General features: G+C 41.3%; 1 protein-coding gene across 5 annotated transcripts in view; it reads right to left on the reverse strand.

The window, feature by feature from the left end:
* pak5 (p21 protein (Cdc42/Rac)-activated kinase 5) overlaps positions 1-16,606 on the reverse strand; it is an 82,985-nt gene that overhangs the window by 36,025 nt on the left and 30,354 nt on the right. For 2 of the 5 annotated variants that reach the window (XM_005724938.2, XM_005724939.2), the window contains exons 2-3: positions 2,260-2,483; positions 553-597 (exon numbers count right to left, since the gene is read on the reverse strand). In XM_005724938.2, coding sequence (XP_005724995.1) covers positions 553-597; positions 2,260-2,463 — 249 coding nt within the window. In that variant the 5' untranslated portion in view covers positions 2,464-2,483. The other 3 variants (XM_005724940.2, XM_005724935.2, XM_005724936.2) reach the window with 3 other exon arrangements.

Here is a 16,606-nt window from a genome sequence, read left to right on the forward strand (position 1 = left end):
GAAGTGATTGGGTTAGATTAAAGGGTGGATCGAAGGGTTTTTCTAACACATGCAAACCCTTTTGAGCTAGTTTCTACAGAGTGACAGCTTCCAGTAGAGCAGAATCAGCTGTCATGGCAACATGCACTTCACATCTCAGCACCCATCATCATCATTATGATTATCATCATCATCATCATCATCATCATCATCATCAATGATGCTCCATAGCAAAAGGGGAGAAACGAGGGGAGCATGCCACTGCAGTTGATCTCATGTTTTCTTTTCATGCGAATGAAACAAAAGAGTGGAGATGAGGTCTAACAAAGGACTTGGCAGAGCAATGTAGTTATGTCATGTGTTAGTGTGTGTGTGGAGCCATTCTCTGTGTTTCTCCCTGTTCCTGCTGACACATCACCTCCACCTGAATGCATGGCAGCAGGCACGTGGGGGAGAGATGTGGAAACAAAACAGCGGGATTGTGACTGTGTGAGAGCGACCGTTTGGAGAAAAGAAAAGAAAAAGAAAAAGGTGAGGTGAGTGTGGGGGTCAGAAGGGAAGAGGAAGTCATACTTTGGGCAACGGCGTTTCGGATGACCGGACTTTCTTGGGAGATATCTGTGAAGAGAGCAAGAGAATTATTTTCTTGTTTCCCCCTCTTCAGAGATATCTCCTGTGGCATATTGCTGTTCTCTGTAACAGAGCTTTGTCTGCTTGGATTTTCCTGTCAGCAGGACCTGCAAGCAGTTCCTGAGAGACTAACCGTGTATTTAGTCTCAAGCTTTGTCATTTATTTAAAAGGAACCTTGACTTGTAGTGTTACGCTTTATGAGCTTTCAGTTACAAAAATGGAAAATTTGTTTAAAATTCAAATGTTTCTTGGGGGATAATTCATTCCTGACATATTACAGTACACGGGCAACAGAAGTGGTGCACGCAGCAGTAAGTTGTACTGCAGCATCAGGCAAAAAGGGTCCTAAATTTCAAAGCACTGGCCCTCTTCAGTATGCTTGGACCACTTTAAAAGAGAATAATTGCCACATTATAAACAATGACCCTGTAAAGGCCCATTAGACCCAAAAACAACACACAGAGGAAAGGTGCACAGAAATATCAACGAGCAAATCATCAAGTGGTCAAGTGTGGCTATAACTGGCAACAGTTGGTCAAATGTGTCAAAGTGATATGTTAAGGAGCGCCAATGAACAACAACACATCAGAGGAGACACTCGGAGAGAAGAGGAGACACACAATCACAATCACAGGGGAGGTAAGGCGAATGAAAAGACACATCAGTTTGAAATCACAGAGGCATCATGTAATGGAAAACATTTATAAAATCACACAGACACTACATTAAACAATTCTGGACTGACACGGGCTGGAAAGACAAATATGGGTGGTGTGTATGTCTAACTCCTCTCACACATGCAGTCCATATCAAACAACCTGAAAATCCCACCGGACTTTTACGAAAGCAGCACATACGTCTGCTGTGAACATGCAAATCAGATTCATAGGCATCTGGTCGCTTGGTCGCAAGCACTTAGAAAAATATCAAAATAGTGTTTTGTTATTCATTTGTTAAGATTCTTTTGTGATTTTTGCCCTTTTTAATTGGCCGGTAATGTCAGTTGACTTATGACCAGGGATCATAAATGGTGTGATGACACAAACACAAGTGTGCTATCTAGTTAGTGGATAGGTTAGTAGGTGGCCAGCGTAGCCACTGTTTATCCACAACATGTCTCCTGGGTGGGTGCCACTACTTTTTTAACCCACTGAAACATAAGAGGCTAAACTGTAATGCAACACAGTCTACTACAATTAGTTCTATAGCTTTAGTGGCAAGAGGGAGTCAATCAGTATTCACAAAAATGTTTAATGTAGGCTTAAAGCATCATAATAAGCAACAATATGATTACCATTTCCGATTTGATAGAGACATTTAAACAGTGTGAAGTGGCCAGATGGTATGGAGAATTCTCTATTTTGCCTCTGAGGAAAGTGTGCAACAGGTGGAGAGGGAAGCAGTAAGAGACAAAAACACTGAGGTGACAGACATTTACAGAGGGTGAGAAAGCACAGACAGCAATAAAAAGGAGAGGCGAGAAGAAAAAAAGTTCATAATTAAGTTCACATAGACACGGCGTGTGTGGGTAAAAGTGGAGGAGAAACAGAGGGATGAACAGCAAGAGAAAGATGTGAGAAAGGTAAGCAACAGGCTGGAAGTGATAAAGATTTGTCTCTATTGCTAGAGTCTGTGTGGTTGTAATGTACCTTCATTGGTGCCAGCTGTATGGGGGTAATGTAGGAGGGGTCCACCATGGGCTTGGGCCGATTGGCAGTGTCTGCCAGGAGGCTCTGCCATTGCTGTGGCAGGCCGGTGAACTTCTGCTCCCGTGGGTCGAAGCCCGTGTGGACCCGGTGCTCGAAGTTAGACGGAGCTGAGATCTCCAGCCGTTTCTTCTTCTTCCCAAACATGCTGGAAAACCCTGGCAAACCTGGCAACCCCAAAAGAAAAAAAAGCATACTTGTATTAATATTCTGGCTGCAGCACTGGCTACGATTATGTTTGACGCCCGTGAGTTAAAGACTGTATCTTTAAGATGTCGTTATGAAGTCAACATGGCAGTATATTCTCCTTCTTGCCTAAAGTTTAATCTTCTTTTTTATACCACCGCTCTGTAGCATGATGAATCTCTTGTCTTATAACGCTGCAGGTTATAGATGAGGAAAGAATGAGGAAAACTATCCAAACACACAAAATAAAAAAATAAAAAAGCCAAGTGTCCACTTTGATTATGTAATGTAAACATCAGGGGAAAAACGATGGCAGTGGGGATTTTTTTAAACACATGTTGGACAGCGGTTCTATGCAGCTGTAAAGTCAGGCGCGTATGCTGCATGAAAGCTCCCGTCTGTGCTTTTTGGAGCTGTTTGGAAAACCCACTGTGACTCTCGTGGTTTGGGTGTATGCATAATGTCCAGTCATAGGAACAAAATGTCATAATGCTGTTGTTGTGGCTGTGAATGGAGTCTATTGTGTCACTCCTCTCTGAGAGGCATTGTCCTCTGAGGGAGCCACCACTGCCACCCCCGCCACCATACTCCTTACTTTTTTTCTCTTTGCCTCTGTCATGGCTTTTGCAGAGACAATGTTTGCTGTGCCATTCCACTCGATCATGCATTTGCATGCATGTACTGCAAATGGGCAAAATAAACAAAAGATCCTCACTTATGCAAACACGCTGAAAACAATTCAACAAAACCGCTCGAGGAGTTTAATGTTTAGATTGTCCCAAGAAAAAATGTTTTGCCCCTATCAGAAGAAAACATCATTTACAACTCATCACCACACACTAACCACTGACCATACACACACGCCTTTATACACCACACACACACACAGTACATGCATTACAATTGTTACTAGCAAGTAACAACCATAATCTTTAAACTTCACCCAGTTACCATTATTTTAACATTTCAAACCTGCACAAATATGGAATAACGCTTACGTAGATTTTCCAGTGAGAAAATCTGAATGCTTAACGGCGTATCCGCTTAGAAAGCAAGGTAATACGTTTGTGTATTTCAGTTTGTCCCAGTTTTCTAAAACTCTATTATAAATAAAAATTCAATTAACATGTTATTAGCTCAAACGTAGTTGCTTACCAGAAATGTGCCAGAAGTCATTAATTTTTAAGGCTGCCACTGTGTGTGTGTGTGTTCATGTGTGTTTAACGTGATAATACTTATTAATACTTAAAAGAGGAGAAATATCAGAAATGCTCCCTTATCTCTCAGCCTCCTGTAGAGGTGTGTCAGTGCCAGTTTTTGATTGGCTGGAAGTGGCAGGCTGCCAGAATGGCACTGTTACACTGTAAGGAGCAAGAGACAAAGTAAACAAACTTGTGCTGTACCCTCTGTGTCATACTCTGGCAGCATATTGTCAGCAGTGCTGAAGAGTGAGGGTGACACCGAAATCACAATAGAGCACAGTTGCATTTGCGGGTATATTTACATGTCATTTCCTGTATATGTAGCCGAGCAGCTAAAGTAGCCTGCAAACTGTCTGAGTAGTGAATGGCTGCGGGTCATTCACCTAGCTGTGTTGCACACAAATTGTATACTTAAGTTTGTAATTTAGATAAGAGGCAGCAAAACAGCCAGTCAGAATGTGAGGAGCTTATGTAACGGCAGATAAACAATGTGCGATTTGTTCCTTACACTTTTGCTTTGCTTTTCAGTTTTTGGAGGCGCTAAAGAAAGACACGTCGCTATATCATAAGCGAAGAGCAAACATTTAAAGCACGTTTTTGAATAAAATATTACAAACATGCTGCTACCTCAAACATTCTAAGTAAATCTGCAGAGCAGTATATCAAAGGACTAACTCTTCTGACCTGGTAGAGCCACTTCAACAGATGCAATGACAGAAGTCACCAAAGAGTCTTTCTCTAAATGCAACTTTAAACAGGCAAGGCAAAGTAATCATGGAAGTCTTTCTCAATCATTTCCTTTCTTCCCAGCAGGAGAGACAGACAGATCAAATTAGCGGCCTCAAACAGGAAAGATGGGGAGATAGATTGATAAAAATGGGGTAGGAGGGTTGATAAGGGTAGAACACGAGAGCGGAGGAGGAGCATGGGAAGGAGTTTAGGAAGGGATCTCAACAAATGCTAACAGAAGAAAGAAGAAGAAGAAGAAAAAGACAAACATGGAAAGAGGACGGAAGCCTAAAGTCCTTTGTGCTAGGAATGCGCTGCACTGCATGCATCACAATCACAGCACAACAGATTATTATGCAGCACACGGCTGCCTTTAGAAAAGTCTATACTGGATCAAAGGGTGCTAAGTCATAGATAGAAGCTTCATCCCACAGGCATGTTTACACAACTCTGCCTTCTACAGTGCAGTCACTGTAAGCTTGCTTCAACGATGCTTTCATTTGTGAGCAAAAGTACTTTTAATGAAAAGAATATACCCGTGTAATCAAAACATAACTTGTCATATTCGTCATGATCTGATCAGGACTAAACATTTAACCACAACTGTGACCCGAGTGTGAGAGCAATACCAGTACATGTGCATACCACAACTAACAAATGACTCCTTGCAGTAAACACCTGCATATTAAGAAAGCGTCTATCACAGAGGTACATCTGGAAAGATTGCTCGTTGTCTTTCAGCTAGCTTGATTCACAAAACCAAACAATTTAAACGCAGGTATCCCCCGATAAAGAACTAACGATCCTCAATCTTTATCTTTTCCATTTTGCGCTGAGCTACAAATCTCTTATGTAAGGAGGATGTGTCAGCAACCCTTTCCAATTTTGGCCGATGTCCACTTAAACCTCCACAAATCAAGCCAAGGTTCTAACCTTGTTGCTATTTTTGGGGCAGGTACACTAAGTGGCTACATTAAGAAGTGATGCAGTACCGACATGCAGACGTTATGTCCACTGGAAATGACATTCACAAAATACATTTAATGAAGACAACGTCAAGGATGAAGCTGAAACACAGCTCCTGTCAGAGGAAGTCTTCTGCCATCACTGCAGGACAGCACACAGTGACTAAACAGAGGATGATCGCAGACTTGCACTGAATCATCAGCTGACAAATGCAGTAAGCGAAGCTCTTGTTACCTTAGAGCAACATGCAAACAAAAACACATCCTATAACGCCACATCCAACTAAGAACCACAGCGGAAGTACTAATCAGACTGGTCAGTGTGTGTGGGTGTGCTCGTCCAGTTATTTGGGTGCCCCAGCCACTCTCCATGCATCTCCAGGTGTCCAACTCTCTCTTACCAGACTGTCACATTGCTGTGAGAGACTGCATTTATGCAGATCTCTTTAAGGTTTCACCACAGCATTTTAGTCAGGTTGAAGTCTGGACTTTGACCGGACCAATGCAACACCTTGATCGTGTTATTTTTCAGTGATTCCATTGAAGATTTGCTGCTGTGTTTGTCTTTATTGTCCTGGTTGCATTATCCAATTTAAGCCGAGCTTTAGCTGTTAGACAGATCGCCTCACCTTTGACTCTAGAATACTTTGGTATACAAATTCATGATTGACTCAAAGGGCCCAGGTCCTGTTGCTGCAAAGCCCAAATCATCACCTCTCCACCACCATGCTCGGCAGTTAGTATGAGGTGATTGAGCAACTAAGCAAACCTAAGCTGTGCTGCCATGTTTTTTTTTTTAAAGGAAAAAAAAGAGGCTTTCTCCTGGTAACCCTCCCAAACAAAGGCTTCTTGTCTATTTTTTCTAACTTTAATGCCATTAACTTCAACATTTAACATGCTAACTGACGCCCACAGAGTCTGAGATTGAGCTCTTGGGATCTTTGCAGTTTCTCAGAGCATTGCACGATCTGACATTGGGGTGACATTGCTTGCTACAGACAAGCAAACTGATGATGATGACCATTTGATTAGCATCACATGGCTGTTACATACACTTCCTTTTTTTCACAAGACTCTAATCCTGTGAAAAGTTTATTTTTCAAATGATTGTATGCAGCTCTTAGTCCTTGTTTGACAAGAAAATAGTGGTTAATGGGAACCAAGCTAATTTATAGACACTGAACCAAACAACAAGCTAAACAGCTAGCGCTTTTAAATCAGCTAGCAAGCTAGCTAGTTTGTTTTATCTATCTGAGGGTAACTGAAACCAATTTTTATTTTTAAATAGGTGTGTAGTGGTAAATCCAGCAGTGTTATCAATATGAACAAAATCTATTACAGTAAACGGCTTTAGCTAAACAAGAGGGATATTTTAATCAAGCTTTCATTTCACAAAATGTCTTCTTCTTTCCTTCTTGCACTGGGTAAGCAACCCATAGTGAAGGTGGAAACCCATGACCTAGATGGTGCTTCTCGGGAATAAGATTACTAAAGGCTAGTAGGACTTAAGTCGTCTAGGCCAAGCTCAGCAGTAAGGAGACACAACAACACATGCAGACAGACACACATAAACACAGCACTCAACGTGTGTTAGACAGCAGATGGAGACACATGTTCATGTACTCGCCCAGCCCAAACGTACTCCTGCTGAGCTTTTAGCAGCTTCTTTCTCACAACAGTCACAAAACAAGTTCAGACTGAGATGTACTTGAAGCGTAGAGCCCACTGGGAATTGCTGCCACGCAGAAGCCAGAGGAACTACTTACTGCACAACTTCTCCAGGCTGCCGTGCGAGCACCTCTTGAGCTGTAATTTATGGGCGGATTGTAAAGCACTTTGAGAAGTTCCACACTAATGCCTGCAAGGTTAGCCCGCCAAAGAGTAACAATGTCACTCTGATGAAAAACTGCACCTGGTAATATATGGCAGAGATTAGAGATTTGCAGCACCGTCATTCCAGCTGTGCTGAACTGCAGTGAGCTGTGACTGCGTGTGTGGTGAACGGCCTCAATCGGATTTTTCACCGCACTGCACAGAAGGGTAAAGCAGTTTACCCAAACAGCTAATGAAGCTACAATAAAGCATCCTGCCTCTTTATGTCCACTGTAACTCAACGCAAGAGTATGGCTGAAAACAACTGGTAATAAGCAGAGTACTGTTTGCAATGCAAACACTGATTTCTTTTAGAAGCTACACAACTACTAAAAGCTAAGCACACAAACACTACTGCATACAAAGAGATAGTTTAGGATGCTGATGCAAACTGTTTACCTTTATATCTGAGTGTGTTGTATTCATTTGTTCATAAATAAAGGAAGCGTGAATATCTAAAAAAAAGGCACACTGGTGTGCGACATGCTTGCATACCGTTTAATCTGTCAAAGCAATGTCATTTGATGTTACGAGAAGCATTACGTAACATTTAACATCCTCTACACACAAAAAAGGGAGATGCTCAGCCATCCAAATGCTCATGCAAATGCATTCAAATGTATTAACAATTAGCCTTCAACGTCATTTAATGGGATTCACAGTAACCACACACACACGCTATATACACCAACACACTTAAATGGGCTACTGGTCCCAGGGCAGAGATCCTGACTCCCAGGCTGATTTGTCTCCAAACCATCTGTCACCATCCGAGCCTCCACAGGCATTTCCCCTTCTGTACAACAACACCTCAACAGACACACACACTGCAGTGAACCGGAGAGTCTGCACGTGTGTGTGTGTGTGTCAGTATTCGTGTTGTCTGTGTCTTGTATACACGCTGTATCTATTTTTGGTTCCTAAGCGCATGCTTTAATGTTCTGTGGCAACAGAGTGTATTCATCATGTTTTCCAAAGAGCACATTAATTTTCTGCCCTTTAGATTGTAATTTAGAAGCATAATTCGGTATCGAGACGCAGAGCATTCACTCATGCACTAAATATGCAAATACATTTCATACATAATTTAAAACGCAACATGAAAAAGGACACAAATGCCTTCTGATAAACAAGCTGAGGGAGGGGCAATGCTCTCTACTTTGTTCCTACAGAGAATAGGAGGAACTCCTAATTTAATTAAAAGGTCAACAGGTTCAGAGTGAAAGCCTAAGCCCGGTTTGCCATTTGTGTTCAAGAAATTACCAGTGTTTCTGTTTAGATTTACTTGAAGTGGTGGCAAATGAGCAAAGTGAGAAGCAAATGTGTCCCTGCATCCTCACAGGTAGTCTTTGTTCCCCCTCTTCCTCCTTCCTCTTTTGTCCTGCCCTGCTCTGTTGTCTGCTGTTCACTTCTCTCTCATTTGCATTCACTTGTTCTCTCTTCGCCCTGTTCCTTCAGATGATTTAATTGGCTCCAAAAACTGTTTACACAGACATGCATTTCACCTTCCGTTCCCGAAAGATGTGTTTCGTTGAGTGGTAAACAACTCGGTCTGATGGAGAGGCTTTTTAAAAAAATGTTATCATTTGCAAACTGTTCACAACAGTTTGTAAGATTCCTCTCTCAAATGAGGTTTAAAGATTTGGGGAGCAATGGGAAGCTCCAGCTCTGATTATAAATATACCTTTTGTCAAATTACACACAGACTGCGTGAATCAGAGGTCTTACCTGGCAACAAACTGACGGTCTCTTTCAGCCAATCAAAGCTCTCTGGGTAGGCCATAATGAGGCAGACAATTAAGTGCTCCTCAGATGTTTCGCTTTGATGTCAAATTACACTCCTGACAAATCCATTATGCGCCTCAATTTTCTTTGCACAAAAACCACTAAACAGCGAGTCCACCTCTCCAGATGTAAGCTGATGATTCCCCCCCGGTGGAGCGATGCTTCTGAGAAGTCATCAAATTGACAAATCAGGTCACATTCGGGACCCTCTGCGTTCTCTGGCGAACTGTTACTAGTAATGCTACCCTGCCTGTATGCTCTGATAACTCCCAATGTGAGATGCACAGGACACGAAAAGTGCCTACGCCAGCAGACCGGGCCGAGGCACGGCCAGACAGCTTAAGCCTGGATCCATCCCATTTTACGTTTATTGTTTGTCTAACTGGGTTTGACCGGCCACGTCCCAAACTGAGCTGCCCCTGACCTTCACTGTCCTCCTCCTACTTACGTGTCCATCAACAGAAGCACAAAAACAACAGAGCGTGAGTGTCCTCTGCGTTCCCACAATCCACAGGATGGTGTTTGTGTGCTGGTCGCTTTGGCCAACACACACACACACACATACAAAACTGTCTCCCACCGATGCCAGCGTGTGCGGATATCAACGTTTGTGTCAAGAGCTGCATCGCCAGGCGGCCTATCACTGCCTCTTTCACACGACAAGTCACAGGGAGGAAGACAGAGAGTGTGACGGAGGAGATAAGATGGAAGAAAGAGAGAAAAAAAAACAGCTGGTCCAGTCAGAGACTGTGACAGTCTGGCCGTTTGCCGACGCAAAGGGGACATTGAGCGGTGGCAGCCGCGGACAGGCCTTGTGCTGAGGGCAAACAGTCTCACAGAAGCAGTGCCAGGCTGTCAGGATAACACTGTACAGCATTTTTCCCTTACAGAGAGAGAGAAAGAGGGGATGGGAAATGACACCTATGCAAGGCAGCAAGCCAAATACAAATAAAATATTGAATGCACTGTTGTTTTCAAATAATGCCAATATGAAAAAAGGTAGCCTGAGCAAAAGCCAAGGGCTGAAAGAAATCTGCAAGTTTAGTATATCTAATGTATACTCGTGGAGTGCAAGGCTGATGATACGGTACATTTCAGGCTTGAGCAGAGATTGCTGCTGGTTGTGCTGCACATGGATGTGGAGTATATCTGAATGCATTACTGAAAAACTGAATTGGAGGCACAAGGAAAGCAATGAACTTCCATCTGAAAGAACATTCATTTTTAGCAGGTACTCATTGTATGTGTTTTAATAGTCAGGAAACGAGACACAAGAAATGTGTTTCTGCAGACAAATTTAACTGTAAGCATTTTGTGTCATGTTACATCAAGAATTCAAGGTCCGCTTCTTCCTGAAGACCTGAAACAAATATTACAGGATACATTTTTTCCTTCAAAGTAGTGAACTCTGACAGTTTGGAGTTCTTTTTGGTTAATCACTTGGGAAGAAAGGAAACAAATTATGTATGACATTTATCTGTGTTCTCATGATAAATGAGGACTGTTTTTACTTTACCAGTTACTGCTGCAACCCAACCCGTGTTAAAAGAGCTCAAAGTTTGAAGGCAAGCCTTGTCATGTTCCAGTTTGCGTTGCACATTTCATAGTTCACCTCTGCCTGCCAATAAATTTGCCAGTGTTTGCAGACAAGTTGGGGTCTTCCAGGTTGCTAGCTTGCAACCTGCTAGCAACCAAAAGCACAAAGCACGAGGAGGTCTTTTTGGTGCAGCGCCACAAACCTCTCTACATCCAATTTCACACATGTGAGTGCCAGAAACCTCCATCAACCACTCACCAACTTTTTGTGGAATCCACCAGATGGTTGCAAGATGGTCTCCAATCATGTAAATGGGGCTTAGCTATAAATACTTGTCATTAAATAAATTTGGCTTATTTTGCAAAACATCAGCTTTTCATCTGATTGACTGATTGTGAATCATTAAATCCGGATGTAATGATGTATGTAATTTTTCTAACTGATTTATCAGTCTTATAGATGTCAGTATGTCAGGCCGTTCATCTTGCAGTTTTCTGTGGCATTCTCAAAGTGAAGTATTGTCCTACTTCCCTTGACAACCACAGACCAATAAAATCAAATGCTAAATGTCAAGTACTGTTAGGGCAACAGTTTGAAATTATTTGCAGTCACTGGCTCTTAACATTCGAAGAACAAAACACTCAAACCTTAAACGGTCAATTTTAAGCAATGGTCTAATTTTTGGAGTTCATGCAATAAAAAACGATATCAGTTTTTTTCCTTTGTTCAAAAGGGAAAATGTGTTGTTATACAAAAATAATTATATAAATTATGAATAATTGTGTTTATCATGTGGTTTGTCACTATTAAAACACTGGTTAGATTAAGGAAAGACTGTGAATTTAATTCCATATCCTAAATCTACATCTTATATACGCAGTCGCACATGGAGATGGCAACATAAGCAGAGACGGTTAAAATGATGGCATTTCACGGCTAAGTACCACACTCTTTAAGAGCATCAATACCCTCCACATGTCTAATGAGCGGGTACATCGTAGCTGTCACAATACAGATGCAGCGTGATGCTTGACGCAATCACAATCACTGCAAATGACAGAAACATTTGCGAAAGGGAGCTATCCAGGTCAGCTGCTTTCTTCAGGTCTCTCACCGATCTCTCACTATCAAGGGAAAGGATCAGCTAAAGTTGTTATCTCATCGTGGTGTAACATAATAGATGGATACAGCAAAGAAGGGTGACTCTGGGAGGTACCGAGAGATCAGGAGAGTTATCTAAATGAGATCTTTGCAGTCCTGAGGACAGAAGACTGCATATCACTGCCTGAGAAAGCGCGTGTGCAGATGTGTAACCATGTCTATATGTATAGTATATATGTGTATAGCTGTGTTTTCTCCCTTTAAAAGCACATTAAAGTAGAAGGCTGACCCCAAACTAAATCTCTTATAATAGTCATTGAAAAGAAGAGACATGATGTGAATCGAAGATGAAATCTCACAAAAAAATTACAACCTTTTAATATTACTGCTTTATGAAGAACCAATCAATACAAATGTTCTTGTATAAACCAGCTGAACATGACTACCCAGAGCTTTTGCATGCCATTTGAGAGAAAAGGATGCTGTTAACTGGGGACTGACTGACTGATCTGTGCATTTAGGACCACTTTTTCAGGTCTAGGTCTTCTGCTGCAAGCTCAGTAGATTATTAGATCCTCTTCCCCAGCCCCAACCTCCAACTCCTCCTTAGGCATTTCCAGGGAAGATCGGATACAGTATCCCTCCAGTGTGCACCAGAGCTGCTTTCAGTTAGCCCAGAATACCATCAGACAATGTGAAGGAGCCATACTTCCACCTTCAAATATCAATGCTCCTAACTTTTAAACTAAACCCAGGCACCACTACAACTCATCCTTTTGATAATACATATATTTAGTTTATGACCACAGGTTGATTATTAAGTCATAAAACTCATTCGGATGTTAGCTCTTCTCAATATGCACAATATAACTCTATCTGTTGATCTAACAATTCATCTTACTCCAGAGCAAGTATATAATTACATTTTTTATCCCTCCGCTGATATCGGTCATCATTCAAACAATTAATCTTATTTTACTGCACAGCAGCGTTGCACTAAACATGATTTTATTGCAGCCCACTGCTGATTTGTGATGGGCATCAGACATAGTGGTGTCTTCGAAAAGTGGGAAGCATGATTACGCATCACATCTGCTGCTGCTGCTTCAGCTGTTGACTGTTTTAATAAACAAGACAAATCTTCAGGCCAAACATGAATGTATTACGAGAGCTGGATTATGTCACCCCTACTCAGCCTTTCATGCCAATTTTATCCCATCCCAGGGGTCAACTGAGGTATTACAACCTTTAACCAAACATATATTCAAAGCAATATAATAAATTACTTTAATACTGTATTGAAAAATATATTTAATTATTTTTTACAATAAATAAAGAGGTCTGTAAAGCTGTTGAGTTTTGATCTTTACATTATTATTTTTTTCCTCACCAAGAATCCGGTTCTTATTATTTATTATAGCACATGAAGCCAAACTAAAAGCATCCGACCATCATTTCAGTGAATCCTGGGCATTCATTTTTCAATGTTTTACATTGACTGATTTTACATTTTGACAGCCTCCACTTTAGGTAAACACAACACAGGTACAGTCAACTATCGGACAAAGCTGCATCGTTTCCTTGCATCCAACTCCTTTGTCTGAGTCCAGGCTTCAAAAACATGCAGCTCTCTAACACATCTATTCAGAATGAATTTGCAGGGATTGAGATGTGGAGCAATAACACACTGACACGAGAAAAAAAACAAGCTCCACTGTGAAAAAAAAACCCCCCACACTCATAATATTGGATTCCTTAGCCAATAAGCAAAGGTAGATAAAGTGCTGCTTCTTATCTGAACCTGTACACTGATAAAGAATGAAGGAATAACCATTATTCAGCCCTGCCATCGACACTATCAAGCACGTGAAAGGAAGGCTATGCCATAAGGTATTAGTTTCAGTGCCCCAGGGCTAACATCTGTATGCAGACAGCATCCACATCTAGACTGAAGAGACAAATGTTTCTTTTTTTCCGAGACTGAAGCAGCCTTTTTGTAGGCCTGCCATTTCACTGAGAAGCAGTCAGACATAAAGAGAATGACTGGCAACACTGCAGGGCACTCTGTGACTCTCTGGTTATTTGTTTATGTTAGCATCTGGTTGTCTGTGTCATGTCATGTGTGTGCACGTGTGTGTGTGCAGATTTCAGAGATGGTCAGCTATGGTTGTGTCCAAGAAGCCACAGATATAGTGGATAAATAAAGAGCAGTTATGACAGATGTAATTACAGAGGGTGCGATTACAATGAATGCCTTCTGGTGAAGCAATGTAGTTGTGCAATTCTTTGAATAAGCACTGCACATCCCCCCTGGTGTCAAGATCTGTTAACAGAACAGAGCGTTTCTATTACCAGCCTGCATTGTGTGGAGTATTTACTCACAGTGCAAATGTATCCAGCACCCTCTGTTAGGTGTCACTACTATTTGCTCCAGTGAACACTGATTTTAAGCATTGAAATACTGACTGGAGCTATGAGCCCCACCCCAACTAGCCCTACTCTGTAAATCAAGAGTCAGGCTCAGCGAGAAATCAGAATTATCAGCATCCAAAAGCTCAAGAAAAATCACAGACCTACTGAAGCACTCAAGTGGAATAATCTGAAATCTCAATCTCTTGGTCATTGCTTTGCAACTGTGGAGATCAAACACTTTGCTTAGCTAAGAGTGCACAACCTAACCAGAAGCCTCCAGGCGTGACCTAACATAACTAGGATTTAACTTTTCAAGTGAACACATAGTGAATATAATGGTTAAATAATAGTTATGTGTTGTGGTGTTGCTGAAATGGAAAAAGGCTGATTTTCTGATTTTGTCCTATATGCAGAAAAAAACCCGGTTTAACCTACTTTTTTCCTAAAGGAAGGGCTTTGAGGCTCCTCTTTTATAAAGATTATTTAGAACACAAAAGGATCATTAATTTTCACTAATATTACATTTATGTAATCTTAAGACATGACTTGAATCAGAAATAATGGTTACTATAAAAATAATGGTTACTATAAAAATAACTCTCTAGATTATTCTGAAATAAGTCCATAGTCATCTATGATTGATGTCACTTGGAACCCAGAGCTCCCCACCATTAAAACCTGTGTACTTCCTGTTGGTGGTTTTCTGTGTTAAAAGCACTTTGTTCTTTGATAGCCTCCTTCTTTCCACCCCATTATCTGCTGAAGCACGTTAAACCCCCAACTTAATAGTTTATTATTGAAAGCTCGGCAAGAAGCCTTCCCTCCTGGTGTTATGGGAAAATGGTTAAGGCTGAGATGTAAAAGACGTAGGGTTACGCATTTAGCCAGCTACCGAACTGCATGAAAGCTACACTTCATGGGCTGTGCTTTAAAATGGGCGACCCATCGTCTATATATGTGAGTCTGAGGATATGAAAATAGGCATATTTGTGTGTGTAACGGTTGTCATGGTGCTTAAAAAGCAGGCAACAAATGAACTGGAAAAAAACAAAAGATTGTGATATTATTAGAAGCATTGTTCACATTCAGGGTACATCATACATACAACATCAACGTTGTGCTGCTATGTCTGTCACGTATACGGCACATGCACGGTGACAGCAACCATTCAGACTTTTTTGTTTTTGACACAGTGGGCATGAATTTTTTAAGAATAATTGATTTTAGGCACAAGTAGATAAAAGGCTTCTCATTTCTATCCGGCTGCTGTTGATTCTGACAAATGTCGTTAGCAAAATCCATCAACTGTAGCAAATTAAGCTAACACGATCTTGCAAAATTGCTCAAAAAAGCTTTTGCCTGCCAACTTTTTAATATTTCAAGCTCGTTTAACTTAAAAGGGGAACAGTGTAACAAGTTCTTAAGTATGCATGCAATGGCCACATACAGACATCGCACTGTTGAGCTATTAGTCTTTGTAGTTTAAGTGCAAAGAGGAGTGTTTACAGCAGTGGTTCCCAAACTTTTTTTGCTAGGCTCCCCTTTGTTTTACAAGAAAAATGTTTGCCCCCATCCCCTCCGCGTGCACGCATGCACAAACACATCCTCCAACCACACACACCCATATTTTGCTCCATTGCGGTTTCTTTCACACCTCAAACATTTAGTAAACAATTAAGCAAATACAAGTAATCTGCAATAAATTACAGGTAGTAATAAAATAAACTACTAACTCTTTTACGCTATGTCCACACCTACACGGGGATTTTTGAAAACGCAGCTGTTTCATCCACACGTAAACGGCGTTTCGAATCACCGAAAACTGAGATTTTTTAAAACTCCTTTTTTCGCGTTCATGTGTGGACGAGGAATACAGAGTTCGTCACGCAACGTCAAAGGTATGTGCCTTTTTTCACGTCAGCTGTGCGCCACGTTATTGTTTACATGAGATGAATTGCAGAATGGCAGATAGAGACAAAATACTGTTAATCTGACTATCTGCAGGTTTTACACGCTTACATATATACACGCTGTCCCTCTATTTACAAAGTCAGAGGCGTCACTGTGTAATTATTTTACATGTAGTTGTTTCTTTCCTGTGTAATAATATTCAACATTGCTATCAATACATTTTTCAAAAAATGCCTCTCTGTGCAAAATGGGTCTAAAAACATAAACAGCTGTGGGATCCTGTTTGTCCATGATTTAGACAGGGGGAACAAATCGTGGCAGGATCAGCCTGATGTTATTTGTATCCCGCTGTAACTTTACTGTATAAAGAGCTAACATCTCCAAAATGTCAGGAGCAGTTGGTCATTACAACAAGTGTTTGTCAACTGTTACGGTCGCTGACCTCTAGTGGCTCTCCCTTTGTAGAAGAGGTTTTTTTTCTCCTTTTCTTGTGTTGCAGGTCTGCCTCATGAGCCACAGCTGAGGTGTGTTCCAGCTCGTCAGCCACGGCATATAGTCTGCCATCCTAAACTGCCACACCCCTGCCACTT

The sequence above is a fragment of the Pundamilia nyererei genome, unplaced genomic scaffold, assembly GCF_000239375.1.
Source record: "Pundamilia nyererei isolate P.nyererei 1_Seehausen unplaced genomic scaffold, PunNye1.0 scaffold00013, whole genome shotgun sequence".
Taxonomy (NCBI): Eukaryota; Metazoa; Chordata; class Actinopteri; order Cichliformes; family Cichlidae; genus Pundamilia; species Pundamilia nyererei.